The 25,728-nt window shown below is 34.3% G+C and overlaps 1 protein-coding gene across 1 annotated transcript in view; it reads left to right on the top strand.

Moving 5' to 3' along the window:
- LOC148946260 (DNA replication licensing factor MCM4-like) overlaps window positions 1-25,728 on the top strand; it is a 149,950-nt gene that overhangs the window by 71,747 nt on the left and 52,475 nt on the right. The window contains exon 4 of the mRNA XM_089097893.1: window positions 4,382-4,616. Coding sequence (XP_088954019.1) covers window positions 4,382-4,616 — 235 coding nt within the window. The remainder of the gene's footprint in view (window positions 1-4,381; window positions 4,617-25,728) is intronic.

Raw genomic sequence — 25,728 nt, 5'->3', positions numbered from 1 at the left:
AACTTTCGGGGCTTCTTTTGGTCTTAAAATTTAATCAAATCAAAATATGGTAAGTGTATCCAAGCTATCAAAGAAAGTAAACGATTTTTTTTGCAAATGGTATCAAGTTTTCTATTTCAGGTCTACTAGAGGAGGTATGAAACTAAATTAAACACTACTGTTTGTGTCCAGATTTCTAAAAGGGTGTATGTTGTTAAAAATTACTGAAAAATTTTCTCCAGCATACAAATAGCAGGCCAAACTATAAAGTCTTGAAAAAAAGAAGATATTTAAAGTATTATTTACTTTTTCTCTGACATGACAATGCCAATATAAAACAAACAAAAATTAATTAAAAAAAACTTTTTCCACAAAATAAGTTTTTCAAAGAAAAGTAAAGAACTCCATTAAACCAAAAATTTAGCAAAAATAAAATCAAATAATCTACCATGCGTGAAACTACCACAAATCAGCATCTATAAATAAATGAAACCCAGAAAGAACAGAAATTACAATAAATAACCGAGTCAAACTCAAAACGAGCAGAAGTTAACGTGAGTAGGGCTCAAAACCCCTATGCCTTCCCACGACCAGAACCTAATTTGCACTTTACAAAAAAAAAAAAAAAAAAATACAAATTAATATGCATTGTCAGTTTAATCTACATATACTGATATTTAGTAATCAAAATGTTAATATTCTTTGATGTATTAAAGTTTTAAAAGTAAAAACATTTATATTTTTTCAGTAAAGTGCAAATTATGTTCTGGCCTTGGGAAGGCACAGGGGTTTTGAGCACAACTCATGTCAATTTCTGCTTGTTTTGAGTTTGACTTCGTTATTTATTGTAATTTCTGTTTGTTTTGGGTTTCATTTATTTATTGATGCTGATTTGTGGTAGTTTCACGCTTGGTACATTATTTGATCTTAGTTTTGCTCATTTTTGGTTTAATGGAGTTCTCTACTTTTCTTTGAAAACTGATTTTGCGGAATTTTTTTTTTTTTTTATCAATTATTAGTAAAGACGGTGGGAGCAGTGAAGACATTAAAAGTAAAATAGCCAAGGCCCAAGGTGTTTTTTCACAGTTAAAAAAAAGTTTGGAAGAAGATTAAGATAAGTCTGCAAACCAAGATTAGAATATTCGAAGCTTCAGTGATGACAGTGGTCAAATACGGTTCTGAAGTATGGGCGCTCCAAAAAGCAGATGAAGATTTGCTAGATGTTTTCCAGAGAAATTGCCACCCAGATCCAACACGAGTTTGACACGAGTTGTGCAGATTATCGTTTTGAGTGCCATGTTCAACGCGGGTAAATGTCTTCTCAGAGCCTGCGTTCAACCATGCTATTTTAGCGCGTTTTAATTTTGAAGAACTCGTGTCCAACACGCTTGGAAGCCGTAAGATGAAAGCGCTTTAAAGTTTTGCTGGGTTGAACACAGAGAACGTGAAAACAATCTTTGTCGGACCCGCTCAAAACACGCTTCAAACCTGGTGCCTGAAAATACCACTCTGGGTACCCGGATGACTGACCGTATTTCAAACAGTAGGCTGTACGAAAGGTGTGGTTCAATCCCGCTTTCTAGGACAATAATGAAAGAAAGGATGAGATGGCTAGGGCACGTTCTGCGGATGAAGGATGACAAATTGCCGAAGATTGTCCTTTTCGGCCAACTGTTTCGGGCTAAACTGAAAGCAGGTCGTCCGCAGTTGGGGTAGGAGGATGTCATAAAGAAAGATTCAAGGGAAATGAGAACTTCCAGGGAGGGTGTAAAGAGGGAGGCTTTGAACAGATTGGGATGGAGGAGGAGCGTCTGTAGCTGTGCTATCCTCAGGTGACGTGGTGTTGCGGTGGGTTGTTAGTAATAGCAGTAGTATAATAGATATAACTATTGAGATGGTGATTAAGGAGACCTACATTTGTAGTTTCCTTCCCATTCATTTCTGTCGATGTCTGAAATAGGTCCCCCTCCTGTAATTAGACACCTCCTAGTCTGATCCTAATTATTACACCTCCAGTGGTTTAAGGAAACACATTAATTGTCCTCAATGTTAAATTCAGAATTGAACAGTTTGGAATTTGAGAATTTTCAGAACCTCCCATTTCAAATAACGTTGCTGTGTCACGGAATCAAAACCTCTGTATTTATTAACACCTGCCTATGGCAAGGACTCTAGAAATATTGATTCTTTGCTATACCAAGGTGTCTTGAAATAGAGAGGTCCTTAAATCTCAAGTTCCTCTCTGTAATTTAATCTTGTGTCTGTTTGAAAGACAATTGTCTATTCAATGGATGCGCTACAAGAACTAGAGTTGAATAAAAACTCACCCTGTAAGCACAAGGAATTCTTTAAAACTATTTTAGTTCGAACTTGTTTGTTTGATTTTGAAAACCGCCTATGATTTCTAAGCAGGAAAATCGAAATCCTTAATCACACGAGAAAAGAAAAGCTCCAACATTGCGGTTGCGGCAATAAAGAATTGGCGCAAATTATTTCAAAGTCAGCCGAACGCCGCCACCTTGTCTGGTGGTGGCGTTACGACACTTCAGCGGCGGTCAACCAAGCGTCTCGTCGGCGGCGTTCGATCAATGTCCTGGCGTGGCGCCGGGGTCTAACTGTGATTATACTATTTATTTAATGGGGTAAGGGGCCTTTTTTTTATAGGATATCTATATACAAGTTTGGACTGACACCACCAGATTTCTGATTCGGAGACTTCTGAATTTTGATGATGAATAATATTTGCCTTTTTTTAACGCATATGTGAACTCTACTTTTTTCCTATGTTGGGAAGAAATAATGAAACGGGAAAAGTTCTGGAAACATTTTAAAGATATTCCGCCCACCTTCGCTCACAACAAAAGTAATCCTCTAAAAATAGATCTATGGGGGCTCTAAACTGGCATCCAAAAATAATGAAAATATTCCTTGAAAAGAAGAATAAAGTTTTACTTTTTACTCATTTTATTATTGTAATCGTTTCGAGAAAATCTGTCATTAGAATAAATAGTGACAAAAAGCTCTTTGATCATCTTTAATGCTAAAGCTGGATTTAATTTACTGCTATCCTTCGAAATTCTCGCTAGGAGTGGACTGGGAGAGAAATGTATGACTACGGGGATAGTAATTTTTCCCAACGACAGTTTTTTTTTCTATCCTACTCGTGTGATAGATATTCCCATGGCATTGGAAAATAGGACCGCGGCTATAAGAAGATGAGGTTTTAAGATGAGCTGGGAAGGACATCCCATTGACAAGGAAAGAAAGAGGGAATCTTTTTACAGTATAAATGAGTTGTAGCTTAGCTTCTGTGCTAGAATTTTGATGTGACTTGCATCTCTAGCTTTGTAGTATTTCTCGTTTCTAAGGGTTAAAGCGATGATTGCAATTCTTTGAAACTTCAAGGGATTCAATTATAGAAAGTAAATGTAAACCGTGATCTAAAAAGATTATATATTGGGATGATACCACATTATATTTGATTTTTTTTTTTTGGGAGAAGTAGGGGGCAAGGGGATCAACAAATACTTTCTGGGGAGACAGACCTTCAAAATTGTTTTTACTGTTAGATTTTGATAAAGGTTTTTTGGTCACCATGTTATTGAAATTTTGTAATTTTTGTGCTTACCGGTCATCCAGTCTTTTAAAAGTCGGACATATTTATTGTTTGAGATTGCATTGTAAAAAGTAGATTATCATGATGATCAGATTTGCAAATTATGATTTATTTTATTTGTTGTCGTTATCGGAGGGAGGCTGAGGATGCTGAAAATATTTTCTTTAAGATACCTCTTTTTAAATGTTCTTAACGAAATTAGCTTTCAGTGCTGCCACTTGGGGTGGAGGGCGGGGTATATATTTTCCCCCTCCACCCAAGGTTTTCTCGCTCCCGTTTGATTTTGGAAAATAACTTCCGGTACTTTCATTGGATTTTTTTTTGAATTGCACAAATGCCCCTCCCCCTCGATTCCCCCCCCCCACATTTCCGTGAATTGATGCCACTGGACTACTTTTCAATATGACGTTCTTGGTCATCAAACAACTTCGGTGTTATTTTTCTGATGACAGGAAATGAACTTTTAGTTCCCCACGTGACTGAAGCATCATTGTTTTTGTGTTTTCTAGTCAAATGAAAATTTGTTTTTCAGGATCATTTTACTTTTTAATTTCATTCCGTGCAAAGTATAGTTGTGGTGCTGTCAGTCACAAATAATTATGGTGCTGTCAGTCATACTGACAAAGAGAATGTAAAATGTTTTAAAACTTCATTTGCCACTTTTTTAAGCAATATCCTGTGTTCTCAGTGCGCTGAAAGAGCCAGCAGCATTTGGTGATCTTTTTGGATTTTTGTATTTCCCTGAAAGTAGAAGATTCATCCCTGACGTATTTTTCTCCCTTTTAGATTCATACTGTGGAAGAGCCATATTTAGCAATTGACTGTCGGCACCTCCGTTCACATGATGAAGCCCTTTATTATGACCTTATTCGTTATCCACAAGAAGTTATTCCTGCGTTTGATATGGCTGTTAATGAGGTCTTCTTTGATAAGTATCCTGATGCGAATTTACCTCACCAAATTCAAATCAGACCATTTAATGCAGACAAGACAAAGAACATGAGGCTTTTAAACCCGGAAGGTGGGTACTCCTTAGACTATGTTCATTTTACACTCAAAGTTTGAATCTGATTTGGAATACCTATATGATGTTATTGTGGTATTCTATTTATTGCTTGTAAGCCGTCGGGCCTTGGCAATCAACGAGTAATACAAAAATAAACCTCTTAAAAACATAAAGAGATTAGCCTAAATGCTGCCCTTTAACGGAGGCTCGTACCCAGGATTTGTTTTCGGTGCGGGGGGGGGGGTCCAATAATAAAATAATTCTTATTTGATAATTTGAATAAGAAATGTATAGAAATTCAAGAAAAGGATGTCTGAGCGAGGGGGGGGGGTAAAGAAATATAAAACTATCTATCAAGAACGTGTTTTCTTGACCATTGATCTCTTAAAAAGAAGATGCATGTGAACTTTGCTTTAGAGATCACTATAAAACTACAATATTTAAAATTGATTATTATAAATCCTTAGGTTTTAAACATATCTTGAACCTTTAAAAGTCACATATGGATTTAATTGAATGAAAATGCCAGGGAGCATGGGTGCCCATATGGGGGGGGGGGGCTAAACTGTTATTCAAATACTCTTGGCAAGTCTTTTTCTCCTTCAGCTGATCAGAGCGAGCTGTATGCCTATGTGTATGTCACGTTGCTTTGAAAACTGGCACAAGGAGACAAAAGCTCGTCAGCAGTGAATGGATGTATTTGTAAAGTGCACTAACTGACGCCATCTCAAACCTCGCTTTTAAAGGTTTGTGTTTGGTTGTGCTGCTCCCTGCCCTATATTATACCTTCTGGATTGGTACCATGCGTGTTTCATGAGCCTTTGCATAAAGAAGACAGCCCTACGATTCAGAAAATAAATTCATTTTATCTGGGCATCCAAAATAAAATAACTTTTTTTTTTTTTTTTTTTTTTTTTTTTAAATAAACTTTTTGAGGAATCTCCAGTGCATAGCTCCATCTAAAAGCACCACATCTTTCTTCTTTTTTTTTTTACTTTGTGTAATCGAGAAACGGAGAAAACGGCTCTGTCTGTCGCGCAATGAGAGGTTGTGTTATGATAAACATCTTTTACGGCAATTAAAGTTTTTAAGGTTCTTATAGTTTCTTGGATTTTTTTTTCTGCATTTTAGCCTATTTAAGGACTTTTTAGTCATTAAGAGGTTTTTTCTTAAAAATGTTGGAAAGCTTTGTCTGCAAACATCTATTGAGTCCACTAAGTTGTACCTTTGTTCTCCACTTTCGCGATAAGTCCTGCATCAGATTTGTTTACAAACGTTTACATCTCGCAATAACCTATTGTTGGCCATTTTATAGGTTTAGAGAGCCTCTTTTCAAAAGCATGGATTCATCTTTTTAAGTTCGACTTAATTTTTGACCAATGTTCAAGGTTTTAGAAAAGACAAATCCTGGCAAAGAAGAGGCTCATTGGACTTAGAAAAATGACCAAGAATCTATTCAAAAAAAGTTTTAAAATGATGTGTCTCTCTTCAAAATTGAAACATAAAACATTATACTCGAAGAAGGGATAGTCGAGGGCGGGTGCCCCTATTCCACCGCGCGTCTAAAAATATCTGAAAGAGTATGTTCAATAAATTCCTGTCTTAGCGATGCAATCGGAGGAATGAACCGTGGAGCAAATATACAACTATTTTTCAGAGGGGTTTCTTCCCCTCTCCACTGTTATAAGTAAGTATAAGTAAGTATGACGGCACTAGACCCTTAAGATCCAAACCGGCGGTGCTGATCTCCGTTTCGTGGCCCTTCAGCCAGGAAGTGCAATGGGGGGCTGGAGGCCAGCTATCCTGTGCTTTTGCACACCTGCTTACCTTCCCCAGATTTTCCCAGGTACCCTTTAGAGCTAGTTTGACTCTGGCTAAGCTTACAGGGTCACACCACTGACCCGCGTCCCAAACCAAGAAACTGGCCCTGCCAGGGATCGAACCCGTGCCCCTTGGACAAAGAAATCTCAACCCAGCGCACGTCCACTTAGCCAGACGGCCTCCACTGTTATGCTCCAAAGGAACTTACGCGGGTCGGATTGAAAAGACGCATTGTAGAAACCGCTGATACATTTAAACAAGAAGAAGAACACAAATTAAAAAAGATTTGAATAGGGAAAGATCTCACTCTGCTTGCTGTTTTACAGTCTAGAATAGATCTTGATGAATTGTCGCAAGATTTGTATTGCAATTGGTCCATAAATGGGGAAGATGCAAAATATTTTTCAAACAAAACTGAGACCTTTTAATCTTAAAACAGCGGTTCCAGTACATGCTTTGGGAATGATTGTAAAATAAACATTTGTGAGTTTTAGACTAACTAGCTTTGTTACTGAATGTCGTTTTACTTTAGACTATCTGAATAGGTTTAAGAGTTGGTCAACAAAACCTTGGCTTTCTCCACTACGATAAATTTTATACTTGCTTATAAATTTACCCCGTAACACAAACAAGTTCATTCAGCTTTAATCATTCCTAAGAATTGTCTTAATTAATAAAGTTAATTTTAGAAAATGATAAAAGCCTCTCAGGTTTAGAACCGACTCTTTGGAACAAATTTTAGATATGTGCTATAGATAGTACTATATATAAAAAGCAAAGAGACGGTAACTGCGAAAGGAAATATGACCTCTTACTTTTAGGACATTATTCTAGCTGGTCGTAAGGCTTTAATTTTGTTCTTTACTATCATGTAAACACAACGATCTAGCAACATATTTTTCTTATGTTGTAAGTTGAATTTAGCATAAGAAACCATATATGTTATGCTTGTATACTTTTTAATGCATCTTTTTCATTTATATATTATCTTAGTACATACATCTTAATATATCTATATATATCTTAATATGTATGTTTTATATTATTAATCGAAATTAGTATATGCAAGCATACATCTTAGGTCTGTATACATCCTAATACAATTTGTACATCGATATATCATATTACTACATATATCTTAATATGCATGTCTTATATTGTCGAATTTAGTATAGATAAGTGTACACTTTTGGGGACATGTCGGGTTTTGCTAGGAGCTTGGACGAGCGGTTAAAAGGCAAAAACGTGAATTTAGGCTGTCCAAAAAAGGAGTAAGAGTAAGTAAACCGCTGAAGTGAGATTTTTAGACTCTAGAACGATAGAATCAATGACAAAGGGCTAGGCTGCTCAAACCTAAACCCTAATCCAAAAGAAGTGATTCGTGGAAATGGCCTCAAATGGCGCTATTGTTAAAAGATTTACGCGATTGCATTAATTTCCAAAAGGTGTTATAACCTGCTATAACGTAGGACTTCGTTCAATCCGCTTTCTGGCGCATCTTCTGTTTCTCTTGATGCTTGGAGATTTTCTTCTTTTCTATAGTATATTTTATCTCCTTGGCTACCTTACAGAAACAAGGAAATTGATACCTATGATATAAAAACCTTTACAGTATTGCTGAGGCTTGAGTACAAAATAGTGCTCAGTAGTAACATTAGCCCCCCCCCCCCAAACACACACCAATAACCCCGAGAAATCAATCTGACGTTTATTCTTACTCCTATGAAGGTTGTGTGGCATAAAATAACGTATATTGAATTACCACAGCTGTACTTCTCCATCTACTACTACTACTACTAACAACTCACTGCAGCACCAAGCCACCTGAGGCCAACACAGCTACGCACAATCCTCCATCCCAATCTATTCAAAGCTTCCCTCTTTATATCCTCCAAAAAGTTCCCATTTCCCTTAAATTTTTCCTTACGATATTCTCCCACTCCATTCCGGGACGACCTGCTTTTCGTTTGGGCCTAGGCAGCTGCCCGATTACTAGACGGCTGATCCCCATCGCCATCCGAAAATTTGTAAATACAATATCACCTAAGAAGGACGGTTGAATATTATTATTAAACTTGTTTTTTTGTTGACATGTTGAACTATTTTCTACCATTATAACTAAAGGAATCAAGCATTAACAATCGATTGACTATTGAGCTAGAAAATAACTGCAGTAAGAATGGAATATTAGAATACAAAGATACATATGACACGTGCATCTTCGTAGCGCTGTAGTCATATTCTAAATTCGTTATGGATTTTACGCTAAACCCAAACAATAAGAAGGAAAACTTGCAAGAAAATTTGCTGAAACTTGCAAAGAAAAAAGATTTATGTAAAGAAAAAATAGTACAGTTAACTATAATAGTTAATAGTTAGGGTTTGAATATATGCTAATGAGAGATTACTTTATTCAATTTGGCCATTGACACTTTTTAATAGTGAAAAAAAAAAAGATCATTTCTCCGTTTCTGACTTTTAAATTTCGTAATATACATACGGTATTCGAAAGCGTTGCTTATTCATTCCTGGTATATTTGAGGATTATCGGACACGGTAAGCTTGTAAAAGTAAACAGTGTTTCCAAAATGTTTTTGTGATTTTTTTTCTTCTGAAACTAACATTTATGAAATGATGTCCATCTTTATTAGCAAATCTGCAGCAAAGATGTCTTTAAATTATTTCTTTTACTTTTTCTAATAACTCCGTCCTTTCTATACAGTTTGACTAGCTCTGTTATCAGTTTCTCGATTTTAATTTAAAGCTGGTTCCTTCGAATATCAGAATGAAGTGTGGGAGCTGTTTCATCTAAATATCGATTGGTTGTATGAATTATAAGTCGTAAGACCTAATTAAAGGTTCTTTTTCCAAGATCTATTTCTAAAACTGGTGATTAGTCCAGTAAATCTACTGAAAAAATCGACTATCTGGGACAAAATTTCAATATAAATGATTTTTACACCATTTTGTAGAAAAAAAAAATCTTTACAACATCCCAAAAGTCCCCAAGAATTCCCTTGGCGGAACAGCGTGAAAAACAGGGGGAAAGGGGAAAACTCGATTCCCCCGTTTCCCCACTTACAGGAAGAAATGAGGGGGAAAATAAAGATCCTGTACAGCAGTCTGCAAGACTTGTTTTTTGGGGTTTCCCAGTGCGAGAAGACTAGATTTGTTACTTTGATTGCTCTGTCATTAGCCTTTCCCCGCGTTTTCCAGTTACAAGGGAAAAAGAGGGGGAAATCAAGATATCCTCTAAAGGGAAAAGGTAGTCAGACGGCTCTACAGAATTTGGAGAGGAGACAAAGGTCTATCAACTCGGTTTTAAAACCCTCTAACACCGTTTTGACCGTTTTGACGAGAGCTTAATATCCTATTCTCAGGTGCTTCTCTTTTCCTCTTTCCTGGAGATTCACTAATGGTGCATTTACACATAGTGGAAATCCGAGCGGATTGTGAAAACCGGTCGGAAAATCGGCTCGGTTTTCACGATCCGCTTGGATTTCCGCTATGTGTGAATACGCCATAAGTCTAAGTGCATACACTTGCTGCCACCTAGTGAAAGCTTTAACAGAAGCATTGGACATATTTTACTGATCATAAAGGTAAGACAGTTTTGTTTTTATAATTAGCAATGAAAAATTCCGGAAGAAAGTGAAGGTTCAAAGTAAGAAAAGGGAAGGCTTGTGAGAAGAGAGTTCCAAACACGCAGACCAAGTTAGTAAGGGGTTTTTCCTTTACCTAATCTTGCAGCGGCATGAGGTGAAAAAAAATACAGTGCTTTAGGTAGATGGTACTAATATTCTTCGTCATTAAGACAATGATTTGCATTTTACCATGAGATGGCTGATGGACTAATGCCCGAGGCATATTATGGTCACACTTGTGGCTAAACCCAATGTCTTACAATACAACGAATACAACGATACGAATTCAACGTCAGACTACTGACCTAGTTTTGAAATTCGTGCTAGCCCATCCCTTCAAGGCTTTCTCTAAAGCAGCGCTCACACGCAGGTCGCAAAGTACTTTATGTCCACTTTACGACCGGTCGTACGGTTTAAAGTACATTCCAGCACTGATCTAAAGTGGTCGTTAAGGTGGTAAAGTGAATTCAAACTTTAGTGAAAATTTGGAGCTTTCCTTATAGCTCAGGCTGTTTTCAAATGTTTTATGTTGTGAGGCTGAGCAGAAATAGAAGGAAATAATTTGTGTTACTTGGAAAGTGCGACACGTCATATTTAAGACGCTGGCTGTATAGTTCCTAAATTCTATTTTTACGTGTGAAAGAGCTGTAAACCTTATGTACAACTGAAGATACTTTGCCTCCTCACTTTACGTCCTATGTCTGAGTGCCGCTTAATTGTTCAAAATTCTTAACTGCACCTCCTGGCTTGAGGTTGATTAGAGGTGTCGCTCTCAAATCTTATGGTCAGATTCGCTTTGTGGGTTGTTTTTGTGTTCGAAACAGAGCTGAAGTTTGGGTTTAGCCACAAGTGTGACTACAATGTGGCTCATGAAAAAAGATCCTCTTTCTTAACAAATAAATTTTTGTTTGCAGTTTTCATATGACACCCTATTCATGGAAGAAGAAGATGGACGTTGCAAGCTCTGCAGCCACAGCATCCGTACTGGTGGTGAAAGTGTCAGAATCACTAACAAAGGAGCCAAACGGATCAACGAGGCCAGTGTGCAACGGAGTGAACTGTATGTTTTTAAGTCAAACTGTATGTTTTGCAATGTACTGAAGTTTCTCTAAATAGATCCACTAAATCTAGTCAAGACGCATATGATGTGAAGTCAAACTTTATGTTTTGCAATACGAAGCTAGTCCTTCCGTCTGAGACGAAGAAAGCTAAAAATGACGAGTGCCAAAAAGTGACCACAATTGAAGTGAAACATTCGATTCTTCAGTGTTGCGATTCTCGAAAAAATGACGATTGGGCTAACGCTGTCCGTGGCAGGCTGAATTCTATAAGCTCGGATTTGTATGCTGCTGATGCACTGTATCATAAGACATGCTACTCTAACTTCAAAACTATAACAGAGATTCCAAAGCGGTACTCTAGTGCAACTGATCCGGTGAACGCTGCTGAAAGGTCATAGGAGAGTAAAAATTGAGATATATTTATTAAAGCTGTAAATTATTTCGAAGAACTTGAAGACGAACAGTTTACAGTAAAAGATATAGCAGAAAAGGTGAGGCTTTTTCTTGGACCTGGCCAGTCGCAGTATACCTCAAAGCATATAAAACGACTCCTTAATGAAACCTATGGTGACCGGATTGTTATAACTGACATAGGCCGACAGATTGGTGTTGTGACTTTCCGACAAACAGCACATGAGATCCTTCTTGATTTTTACAGAACTCCACAGCCGAGTGAAGAAGACCAGCTGAATTTCGTGATAAATACAGTGGCCAAAGTAATTAAGAATGACATAGATAATGCAGTTTACAAACTTTGACTACCCGAGCCTGAGCAGTATAGAAGAAAAGGAAAAAGTTGTGAATTTCTTACCACAATCTCTGAGTCTCGTTCTTTCTCTGCTAATCGCGGCATCAGACAAGGAACTACATGTAGGTTCAATCGGTCAAGCAATAACGCAGGCTTGCCGTTCCCGATCTTTGCTCGCTCCTTTAAAAGTATACCTTGGAGTCCAGCTACATCACCCATCTGGTTCACGTTTTCTCATCGAACAGCTGAATAGGCTAGGTTTTCATACTTCTTACTCTGAAGTGCTTTGATTCGAGCGTTTTGCCGCAGTAACTCATAGTACAGAATTTACAGGGATGACTTCTGGAACTTTCATCCAGTTTATTGGCGACAATGTTGATAACGACATTTGCACTATCGATGGAAAAGGTACTTTCCATGGATGGCCATGCTAGCTGCTGCAACACCAAGGCTACCCAAATCTCCAGTCATAATCCCAAGAGTAGTTGTAGACCTTGAAGCACTCCAGCAGGTTGGACAAGTACCTTTTTTCTTCTATAACAGAAGCCAACAGGAGAACAGTCTTGCGTACAAACCCATCCCGACCATCACCTTCGACGACAAGATCGATGGCATTGACCTACTAAGGCATGCAAGCGGGATACATGTCACGAAACGGGTCGGATGGAGTGGATTTATGCAAGCAATTCACCATGGATCACACAAAGGCGCTTCGTCGACTGTTTTTCTGCCTATGATCGACTAAAAGCCCTCTGATATTTCTTGTGTATACATGAACTTACGTTTTATCTCCGATAAAGCACGCCAGCTCGGAATGGTACCAGTTGTGACTTTCGACCAATCTTTGCGCTGTCAACTAAATACTATTAAATCAAATTTATCAAAAGATCGCTGGAAAAAGTTTGTCGCTATATTCTTGTTACCCACGCTCTTCTCGGTTGCGACAAGACGTCCCGTTTGTTTGGGATAGGAAAGAAGGCTGTCCTGCATTTCCTGAAAAGCCATGAAGAATTTAGGAATAATTGTGGAGCATTCCTTAATCCGTGCTCTACGTAGGAAGGAGTCCAGCAAGGCAGTAGAAGTTCTTTGCTGTGTTTCTACAAGGCTAAGAAAGGGGAGGGTCTCAGCAAAGCTAGGTACAAGGTTTTTCTTGAAAAACTGAACAGCTCAAAGACATCAACTTTTGTGAACCCAGAGAGAATTCCACCAACTCCATCGGCTGCGAAATTTCATTCTTATAGAGCCTTATCTGGTAATGGAATGGCGTAATACTGCGTCAGAACTCGACGCGAAAGACGGGTTGGCGATTACGTGACGGACGCCTCACTCCGATCCTTCGAGACATCATACCTGCTCCGCCTCATCTACTAAATGTGATTTGTTGCAGCTGCGCGCGTTCCAACTGTGACAGTTCACGCTGTTGTTGCCGAAAAAATTGCCTTGCACACTTGCTTGCAAAGACTGCCAAGGGATTGCGTGTTCTAATAAAGATGTTTTTGTTGATAACGATGAAGAAGACTATGTTCAATAAAAATCCTTGATCTTATCCTTTTTAGTTAAATCAAAACCGTAATTATCTTTTGCAGTGATTACCGAAGTTACCTGATTTGTTTCATTTTTTACATTCACATTATAGAAAAAATAGATATATTTTCATTTTACATTATAGGCGAAGTAAATCTGCCCTCGTACTCCGAAGACCCGATGTATTGTCTCACCTACGGTGAAAACACTGCAGACAAGCAAGATACGAATCTAATACCTTTTTTTTTAAATAATCGAGTCAAAAACCTTGGGGGCAACATTTTGACCAGCCATATCGCACAGCTCTCGAGGATACTGTTTTCGCCTTTCCTCTCCCCCGCTAAAGGGAGAAATCGAACCAAGTCCAGTGATAAAACAACATAACTTTATTTTTTTCGATTTCTCCGTGCAGAGAAAGAGCAGACGTGAAGTTTGAGCGTACAATAAATCTGCCCCTGAGTTTTTACAATTTCCCCCCTTTTCCCTTTTTTTACCCTGTTCCGCCCAGGGGATTTTTGGGAACTTTTAATATGTTGTACAGAATTTGTTTCTCTACAGGACGGTGTAAAAATCTTATATATTGTAATTTGTCCCAGGGTTTCGTAGATTTGCTGGACTAGATGTTTAAGACTGAACCAAAATTCATAAGCTTTAGACTGTAGACTCGATATAGGCCAAAAAAATGGATCAAGTTCACGGTACTGGAGGAGGCTACAGACCTCATGATAGAATTTCGTTTTTGTTTACCTGCTATTGATTTTAAGTTTTAGGTTTTGGGTCGAGATTACAATTCTTAAGGTTTTTAGATTCGATCCATAACCTCGGAACCTTTATCTGAATATCGTGGAATAAGGTAATTCCGTGTCATAATTTGGTAGACCGAATGATGGATTGATTTGTTTCAGTTTGATGACGTGCCTGTCGTTGACTTGACCTGTCCCTTGACGTGTCCTTTAGAAATGGGTAAACTAAAAAAAAAAGCTTCTTTGCGTGCTAGCTTAGTATCGATGGTTGCCTCTGCTCGTAGAAGGAAACAGGGAGAATTTCCTAAGATTTCTCCAAAGGATCTCAGTCTAGAAAAATTAGACAAAATAGTGGTATGCTCTCGATCAGAAAAAAAAAATAAATACATTTCTTGCAGATCCTCCATATACAAATAGAAAGCCAAAACCGTCGGATATTTCGACCAATTTTATGAATAGAAGAATACTTTCTATGACCCGGCCCGTGGTATATGCTTTGAAATGGCGAAACCGAAAAGAAAAATTCATTACGTGCAAGATAATAATCTCAGATTTTTACGATTGTGACTGTAGTTTCCAGTATAAGCTCGTATACTTAACTGTTGTTTTTAATCCTCCCCCCGCCATATTAACAGCTTTGAACATGCCTGGTAAAAAAAAAAACGAATTTATTTATGTTAGATGATAGAACATTTTTAATGATTACAACCAAATTCGTCACCCGCCCCCCCGTCACCCTTCAAGTTTGGTGGTTTTTACAAGCTTTTCTGAGTTCCTCTATAATTCGTCTGTTCAATGCTTTTTTACCAATGCTTTTCTTTCGTTTTAGCTAAAGTTTCGTATCTGTCAAGTCTAATTTACATTTTCATGACTTCAACATTGCTCTGCATCAATTTGTATGTTTCTAGCTTGAATAGTTTGGTGGCCCTCGTTTACCCCGAGGATTTGGATATCAGGGGGGGGGGAGCATAGCGGGTCTGCATGCAAAATGTGTTTGGTACAAGTATTTTGCATATTAGATAGATAGATAGAAAAGTGTGTTTTAAAGCCAAATACCGTATACGGCCATGAACATAGTAAAATAACATAAATGAAAGGCACAAATAACAAACTTTGATCAGCTATCATCATAAAACACTTAAATGAAACACTGCATTAACCTAATAATAGTGCTTAATACTTGGAAAATCGGCCATTGAAAAAAAAAACTCTTAACACTTGGAAAAAACACTTTAATGAAACATTATATTTACTTTATGCGGGATTTTTTTTTTTTTTTTAGTTAACAAAATTTCCAGATACCTTGCTATTCTTCTGCAATTTTGTTGTGGATATATACCTAGAAAGAATTATTTTCTGACTTTAAACTGTACAAATACTTTACTCCCCCGGTAAATAGCCACCCCCCTCCCCTCCCCCCCCCGGTGGAAAAGACTTTCCAAATTTGAGAACTTTATTTGAGTTTTATTTTTTTAATTTCCGTAGGGGAAAGGAGTTTTGGTACTTGTGTATTGTGGTTAACTCACTCAAGTTAACAGTGTGTAAAACTCGATAACAAACCGGTTTCAGTAGTGGAGACCCTTTACATACTAAAGATACATTTGACCTACTTTATGAGAGAGACGTTAGAATTATGCCAAAGATACATTTGACCTACTTTAGAGAGATGGTGTAAGAATTCAATGGTCAGATTACAGATACTTGTACAAGAGAATTAGATCTAAAAATAATATGTGACGCTAGTTGAACATCAAATTGTTTCTTCTGGAATTTGTTACAAGATTCTTGCAAGGAATTTGACATGAGATTCTTGCGTGCACATGGATAACACAAAGAATATATTTATTCCGAATGTATGCAGCGCGGGAATTTTAAATGCATAAATGTGGTCGGTATAATACACAAGTACCAAATGAAGAGTGTAGTGAATAAATAATATTGTATAGTATCAGGAATATACATAAACTCGATATTATTAAAGCTGCATACATTTTAGGCAAAGATACGGCAGCCATTAGTCGTCCATACCCCAACCTCCAAGGACCCCAATACCCCTCCCCTAACTTTTTGGCCCCCCTACATTTTTTCAAGTTTTTTATACTTTTTTTTAACTTTTATATTTCATTTATATATTTTTTAACATAAAAAAAATTTCAACTTTTTTTACATGTCTTAGAATGACATGAAATAAACTTAAAAAACCAAAAAATTCACGTTTAATTATATTGAAATACATAATGAGAATGATATAGTTATGTTAGTCACGACTTTTACTATTAGAAAAATAATGTTTGTAGTTGCACTTTTCTTTTTTTCTGACTTGGAATTTTTTTGACTGCACAGTTCTCCCAGTGATACTATATTTTTTTAACATGTCTTAGAATGATATGAAATATACTTAAAACAAGAAAATCACATTTAATATTTTCGAAATACAAAATGAGAATTATATATATATGTTAGTCATGACTTTTATTATTAGAATAATAATGTTTTCAGTAGCACTTTTCTTTTTTTTTCGACTTAGAATTTATGAACTTTTTATTTATTTATTTTCATTTATTCGTCAGTATTATTGGTACTCTATGGTTGCTCATACACACTTTGCAGTTCTCCCAGTGATAATATATTTTTTACATGTCTTAGAATGACATTAAACATGCTTAAAACCAAAACATATCACATTTAATATTTTCTAAATATAAAATGAGAATGATATTGATATGCTAATCTTGATTTTTGTTATTAGAAAAATAATTTTTGTAGGAGCTCTTTTCTTTTTTCTGACTTGGAATTTTTTGGACTTGGAAATTTATTTAACTTTTTTTTATTATTATTAGTATTTTTATTTATGTGGCTGTATCAATGGTACTATATGCTTGCTCATAGACACTACACGACTTTTCCAGTGATACTCTATTTTTAATGTCTTAAAATGATATGAAGTATACTTAAAGCGAAAAAAAAATCACATTTAATATTTTCGAAATACGAAATGAGAATGATTTAGATATGTTAGTCATTACCTTTGCTATGATAAAAATAGCGTTTGTAGAATCAATTTTCTTTTTTTCTTACTTGGAATTTTTTGAACTTGAACTTATGTTTTTTTGTATGAATTAAATCCTTTATCAACATCTTTTGTCGGATACGTTGGGTAACATTATCAAAATCTATGTATCAGAGTGATTAAATTCCTTATCAAAATCTTTTTTCCGTTACTTCGGATAACATTGACAAAATCTAAGTATCACAGTGAATAAATTCTATATCTACATCTTTTGTTAGATATGTCAGATAACATTATCAAATTCTAATTATCAGAGTGGTTAATTCTCTATCAATGTCCTTTGTCAGATACGTCGGATAACATTGACAAAATTTAAGTATCAGAGTGAATAAATTTTTTATCAATGTCTTTTGACAGATATATTGGATAACATTCACCAAATCTAAGCATCAGAAAGAATATATTCATTATCAATATCTTTTATCTGATACATCGGATAGCAGTATCAAAATCTAAGTATCAGAGTGAATAAATCCTTTACCAACATCATTTGTCAGACATCAGATAACATTATCATGATCTAAGTATCAGAGTGATGAAATTCTTTATCAACATCCTATGTCGGTTACATAGGATAACATTGACAAAATATAAGTATCACGGTGAATAAATTCTATATCTACAGCTTTTGTCAGATACGCGAGATAACATTATCAAAATCGAAGTATCAGAGTGAATAAATTCTTTATCAATTTCTTTTGACAGATACGTCGGATAACATTCACAAAATCTAAGTATCGGAGTGAATAAATTCATTATTAATATCTTTTATCCGATACATTGGATAACATTATCAAAATCTAAGCATCAGAGTGAATAACTCCTTTTACAACATCCTTTGACGAATACGTCGGAAAACATTATCAAAATCTAAGTATCAGGGTGATTTAATTCTTTAACAACATCATTTGTCGGCTACATAGGATAACATTGACAAAGTCTAAGTATAAGAGTGATTAAATTCTTTATCGACATATTTTGTCGGATACATAGGATAACATTGACAAAATCTAACTATCTGAATGAATAAATTCTTCATCAACATCCATATTCAGATACGTCACATAACATTGAGAAAATTTATGTATCAAAGTGAATATATCCTTTATCAACATCCTTTGTTGATTACGTTGGATAACATCGACAAAATCTATGTATCAGAGTGAATATATCCTTTATCAACCTCCTTTGTTGGATACGTTGGATAACATCGACAAAATATAAGTAACAGAGTGAATAAATTCATTATCAACATCTTATCTGATACATCGGATAACATTATCAAAATATAAGTATCAGAATGAATAAATCCTTTACCAACATCTTTGTCGGATACGTCGGATAACAATATCAAAATCTAAGTATCAGAGTGAATAAATGTTTTACCGACATCTTTTGTTGGATACCTCGCATAACATTATCAAAATCTTAGTATCAGAGCGATTAAATTCTTTATCAACATCTTTTGTCGGCTACATAGGATAACATTGACAAAATCTAAGTATCAGAGTGTTTAAATTATTTATCAACATCCTTTGTCATTACGTAGGATAGCATTGACAAAATCTTAAGCATCAGAGTGAATAAATTCTTTATCAACATCCTTTGTCGGATACATAGGACAACATTGACAAATGTCTAAGTATCATAGTGAATAAATCCCTTACCAAAATCTTTTGTCGGATACCTCGGATAATATTATCAAAATCTAAGTATCAGAGTAAATAAATCATTTATCATCATCTTTTGTCAGATACGTCAGATAAAATTGACAAAATCTAAGTATCAGAGTGAATAAATTCATTACCAAAATCTTTTATTGGATACATCGGATAACATTATAAAAATCTAAGTTTCAGAGTTAATAAATCCTTTACCAACATCTTTTCTCGAATACGTAGGATAACATTATCAAAATCTAAGTATGAGAGTGATTAAATTCTTTATCAACATCTTTTGTGGGCTACATAGGATGATATTGTCAAAATTTAAGTATCAGAGTGATTAAATTCCTTATCATCAACATCTTTTGTCGGATACATAGGATAACATTGACAAAATCTAAGTATCAGAGTGAATAAATTCTTTATCAACATCCTTTGTCGGATACATACGATAACATTGTCAAAATCTAAGTATCAGAGTGAATAAATCCTTTGTTGACACCCTTTGTCGGATACATAGGATAACATTTACAAAATCTGAGTATCAGAGTGAATAAATCGTTTATCAACATCCTTTGTCGGATACATAGGATAACATTGACAAAATCTAAGTATCAGAGTAAATAAATCCTTTATCAACATCCTTTGTTGGATCCGTTGGATAACATTCACATAATCTAAGTATCAGAGTAAATAAATGCATTATCACCATCTTTTATCGGATACATCGGATAACATTATCAAAATCTAAGTATCAGAGTGAATAAATTCATTATCAACATCTTTTATCGGATACATCGGATAACATTATTAAAATATAAGTATCAGAGTGATTAAATCATTTATCAACATCTTTTATCGGATACATTGGATAACGTTATCAAAATCTAAATATCAGAGTGATTAAATCATTTATCAACATCTATTGTAAGATACATCGGATAAAATTGATAAAATCTAAGCATCAGAGTGATTAAATTCTTTATCAATGTCGTTTGTCAGATACGATTGATAACATTCACAATTCTTTAACAACATCATTTGTCGGATACTTTGGATAACATTGACAAAATCTAAGTATCACAGTGAATACATTCTTAATCAACATCTTTTGTCGGATAAGTCAGATAACATTATCAAGATCTAAGTATCAAAATGATTAAATTCTTCATAAGCATCTTCAGTCACTCACAACGGAAAACATTGACAAAAATCTAAGTATCAGAGTGAATAAATAACTTATCAACATCTTTTAGCGGATACATCAGATAGCATTCACAAAATTTAAGTATCAGAGTGAATAAATTCTTTATCAACGTCTTTTGGCAGATACGTTAGATAACATTCACATAATCTAAGTATAAGAGTGAATAGATTCTTTATCAACATCATTTGTCGGATACGTTGGATAACATTGACAAAATCTAAGTATCACAGTGAATAAATTCATTATCAACATATAGTGTCAGATTCTACAGATAACATTATCAAAATCTAAGAATAAGAATGATCAATTCTTTACCAACGTCTTTTGTTGGATACATCAGATAACATTGACAAAATCTAAGTATCAGTGAGAATAAATCATTTATCAACATCCGTTGTAGGATACGTCCGATTAAATTGACAAAATGTAATAATCAGATTGAATAGATTCTTTATTGAATAAATTCCTTATCAACATCTTTGTCCACATACATCGGATAACATTGACAAAATCTAAGCATCAGAGTGAATAAATTCTTTATTATCGAAATCCAAGTAACAGAGGGATTAAATTCTTTATCTCTGCTCAGATGCATCGGATAACATTGAAAAAATATAAGTATTAGAGTCAATAAATTTCTTATCAACATATTTTGTGGGATAGGAATTTTAAGGAATTTATTCACTCTGAGTCTTATATTTTGTCAATTTTTATCACTGATACTTAGATTTAGATAATGTTATCTGACATATCTGACACTAGATGTTGATAAAGAATTTATTCACTGTGATACTTAGATTTTGTCAATGTTATCTAACGTATCGGACAAATGATGTTGATGAAAAATTTATTCACTCTTATACTTAGATTTTTTTGAATATTATCAAACGTATCTGACAAAGGACGTTGATAAAGAATTTATTCAATCTGAAACTTAGATTTTGTGAATGCTATCTGATGTATCCGACAAAAGATATTGATAACAAATTATGCACCCTTATACTTAGATTTTGTCAAGGTTATCCTATGTATCTGACAAAAGATGTTGACAAAGAATTTATTCAATCTGATTCTTAGATTTTGTCAATTTTATCCGAAGTATCTTTCAAATGATGTTGATAAATGATTTATTCACTCTGATACTTAGATTTGGTCAATGTTATCCGATGTATCCGACAAAAGACGTTGTTAAAGAATTTAAACACTCTGATACTTAGATTTTTATCAAAGTCATCCTATGTAGCCAACAAAAGAAGTTGATAAAGAATTTAAAGAATCACTGTGATACTTAGATTTTGATAATATTATCTGACGTATCTGACACTAGATGTTGATAATGAATTTATTCACCGCTATACTTAGATTTTGTCAATGTTATCCAACGTATCCGACAAATGATGTTGATAAAGAATTTATTCACTCTTATAGTTAGATTTTTTCTGTGTTATCAAACGTGTCTGGCAAAAGACGTTGATAAAGAATTTATTCACTCTGATACTTAGATATTGTGAATGTTATCTCATGTATCCGACAAAAGATGTTGATAAATGATTTATTCACTCTGATGCCTAGATTTTGTCAATTTTATCCGTTGTAAGTGGCTGAAGAATTTAATCGCTGATACTTAAATTTTGATAATGTTATCCGACGTATCCGACAAAAAATATTGATAAAGAATTTATTCAGTCTGGTACTTAGGTTTTGTCAATTTTATCCAACATATCTGACAAATGATGTTGTTAAAGGATTTATTAATTCTTAAACTTAAATTTTGTGAATGTTATCAATCGTATTCTGACAAATGACATTGATAAAGCATTTATTCACTCTGATACTTAGATTTTGTCAATGTTATCCAATGTATCCGACAAAAGATTTTGATAAAGAATTTATTCAATCTGATTCTTAGATTTTGTCAGTTTTATCCGACGTATCTGACAAAAGATGTTGATAAATGATTTATTCACTCTGATACTTAAATTTTGTCAATGTTATCATATGTATCCGACAAAACATGTTGATAAAGAAATTAATCACTCGGATACTTAGATTTTGATAATGTTATATGACGTATTTAACAAAGGATTTTGATAAAGGATTAATTCACTCTGATACTTAGGTTTTGTCATTGTTATCCTATGTAGCCGACAAATGATGTTGTTCAAGAATTTTCTCATAAATGATTTATTCACTCTGATACTTAGATTCGGTCAATGTTATCCGATATATCCGACAAAAGACGTTGATAAAGAATTTAATCACTCCGATACTTAGATTGTGTCAAAGTCATCCTATTTAGCCAACAAAAGATGGTGATAAAGAATTTAATCACTTATATGCTTAGATTTTGTCAATTTAATCCGATGTATCTGACCAAAGATGTTGATGAATGATTTAATCACTCTGATACTTATATTTTGATAATATTATCCGATGTATCCGACAAATGATGTTGATAATGAATTTATTCAGTCTGATACATAAATTTTGTGAATGTTATCTGACGTATCCAACTAAGGATGTTGATAAAGGATTTATTCACTCTGATACTTAGATTTTATCAGTATTATCCTATGTATCCGACAAAGGATGTTGATAAAGAATTTATTCAATCTGATACTTAGACTTTGTCTGTGTTATCCTATGTATCTGACAAAGGATGTTGATAAAGAATTTAGTCACTCTGATACTTAGATTTTGTCAATGTTATCCTATGTATCCAACAAAAGATGTTGATAAAGAATTTAATCACTTTGATTCTTAGATTTTGATAATGTTATCCGAGTGAAAGATCTTAAGCCGCACTAATCAGAATTAATCACTCTGATACTTAGATTTTGACAATGTCACCTGACGTATCTGACACTAGATATTGATAATGAATTTATTCACTGTGACACTTAGATTTGGTCAATGTTATCCAACGTATCCGACAAATGGTGTTGATAAAGAATTTATTCACTCTTATACTTAGATTTTGTGAAGGTTATCAAACGTATCTGGCAAAGGACGTTGATAAAGAATTTATTTATTCTGATACTTAGATTTTGTGAATGTTATCTCATGTATCCGACAAAATCTGTTGATAAATGATTTACTTACTCTGATACTTACATTTTGTCAATGTTATCCGTTGTAAGTGACTAAAGATGTAAGTGACTAAAGAAGAATTTAATCACTGATACTTAAATTTGGATAATGTTATCTGACGTATGTTATGTGATACTAGATTTTGTCAATGTCATCATATGTATACGACAAAGAATGTTGATAAAGAATTTATTCACTCTGATACTAAGTTTTTGTCAATGTTATCCTATGTATCTGACAAAAGATGCTGATAAAGAATTTAATCACTGCTACTTAAATTTTGTCAATGTTATCCTCTGTAGCCGACAAAAGATGTTGATAAAGGATTTAATCATTCTTATACTTAGATTTTGATAATATTATCCGACTTATCCGAGAAAAGATGTTGGTAAAGGATTTATGCACTCTGGTACTTAGATTTTGATAATTTTATCCGATGTATCCAATAAAAGATGTTGCTAATGAATTTATTCATTCTGATACTTAGATTTTGTCAATTTTATCTGACGTATCTGACAAAAGTTGTTGATAAATGATTTATTCGCTCTGTTACTGAGATTTTGTCAATGTTATCCTATGTAGCCGACAAAAGATGTTTATAAAGAATTGAATCACTCTGATACTTAGATTTATTATTGATAATATTATTCGAGAGAAAGATCTTTAGCCGAACTGGCAAGCCATGACAAAAAAACAACACGGAGAAAAATCTCAATAGAAAAAAAATACAACAAAACGAGACTGCGGCCAGTATTCTCTATTGCTCTCACTGAAGTAACTCTAATAGCATCTTCCTTACCTGGATTAGTTTGCGCCAATTGTATATTTGTTTGGTGGTGGTTTTATTTGTTTTTAGTTTTAGATTCGTTTTTTTATATTGTATTTCTGTCTTGCTGAAGACGCCTTGTTTTGATACAGGCGAAATGTCGGCGTTGTTTGATATTTTTCGTCTTTTCTCTCCACTGACCGCAGTCTCGTTTTTTTTTCTATTGACATTTCTCTCTGTTGGTTTTATGTTATCCGAGGTATCCGACAAAAGATGTTGGTAAAGGATTTATTCACTCTGATACTTAGATTTTTTCAATTTTATCCGACGTATCCAACAAAGGATGTTGATAAAGAATTTATTCACTCCGATACTTAGATTTTGTCAATGCTATCTGACGTATCTGACAATGGATGTTGATAAAGAATTTATTCCTCTGATACTTAGATTTTGTCAATGTTATTCTATGTATCTGATAAAAGATGTTGATGAAGAATTTAATCACTGACACTTACATTTTGTCAATATTATCCTATGTAGCCGACAGATGATGTTGTTCAAGAATGAGAAAATTCTAATACTTAGATTTTGATAATATTATCGGAAGTATCCGACAAAACATGTCGGTAAAGGATTTATTCGCTCTGATACTTAGATTTTGACAATGTTATCCGATGTATCCGACAAAGGACGTTGATAGAGAATTAATCACTCTGATATTTAGATTTTTATAATGTTATCTGACGTATCTGACAAAAGCTGTAGATATATAATTTATTCACTGTGATACTTAGATTTACGTTATCCTATGTAATCGACAAAGGATGTTGATAAAGAATTTAATCCCGCTGATACTTAAATTTTGATAATGTTATCCGATGTATCAGATGAAAGATGTTGATAATGAATTTATTCACTGTGATACTTAGATTTTTTGAATGCTATCAAACGAATCTAACAAAAGACTATGATAAAAAATTTATTCACTCTGATACTTAGTTTGCTAATGTTATCCGATGTATCTGACAAAAGATGTAGATATATAATTTGTTCACTGTTATTGATTTAGTCTGATACTTATTTTTGTTTAATACTCAGTGGGATACTTAGATTTTGTCAATGTTATCCTATGTATCTGACAAATGATGTTGATAAAGAATTTATTCACTCTAATACTTAGATTTTGTCAATGTTATCATATGTATCCGACAAAAGATATTGATAAAGAATTAAACCACCCTGATACTTAGATTTTGATAATGTTATCAGATGTATATTACAAAGGATGTTGATAAAGAATATATTTACTCTAATACTTAGATTTTGTCAATGTTATCCGACGTAAACGAAAAAAAAATGTTGATATAGAATTTAGTCAATCTGATTCTTAGTTTTTGTCAATGTCATCCAACGTATCTGACACGATGTTGATAAATGATTTATTCTCTCTGATACTTAGATTTTATCAATGTCATCCTATGTATCTGACAAAAGATGGTGATAAAGAATTTTACCACACTGATACTTAGGTTTTGTCAATTTTATCCTATGTAGCCGACAAATGATGTTCAGAAATTTTCCTCACTCTGATACTTGGAATTTGATAATGTTATCTGACGTATCCGACAGAAGATGTTGGTAAACGATTTATTTAGTCTGATACTTAGATTTTGATAATGTTATCAGATGTATCGGTCAAAACACATTGATAAAGAATTATTCACTCTGATACATAGATGTTGTGAATGTTATCCGATGTATCTGACAAAGGACGTTGACACAGAATTGA

Source organism: Artemia sp. Qi Xiang Cuo, chromosome 12 (assembly GCF_049724085.1).
Source record: "Artemia sp. Qi Xiang Cuo chromosome 12, ASM4972408v1, whole genome shotgun sequence".
In the NCBI taxonomy this organism is placed as follows: domain Eukaryota; kingdom Metazoa; phylum Arthropoda; class Branchiopoda; order Anostraca; family Artemiidae; genus Artemia; species Artemia sp. Qi Xiang Cuo.
Note: the sequence above shows the minus strand (reverse complement) of the source record. Positions and strands in the feature narration are given on the sequence as shown.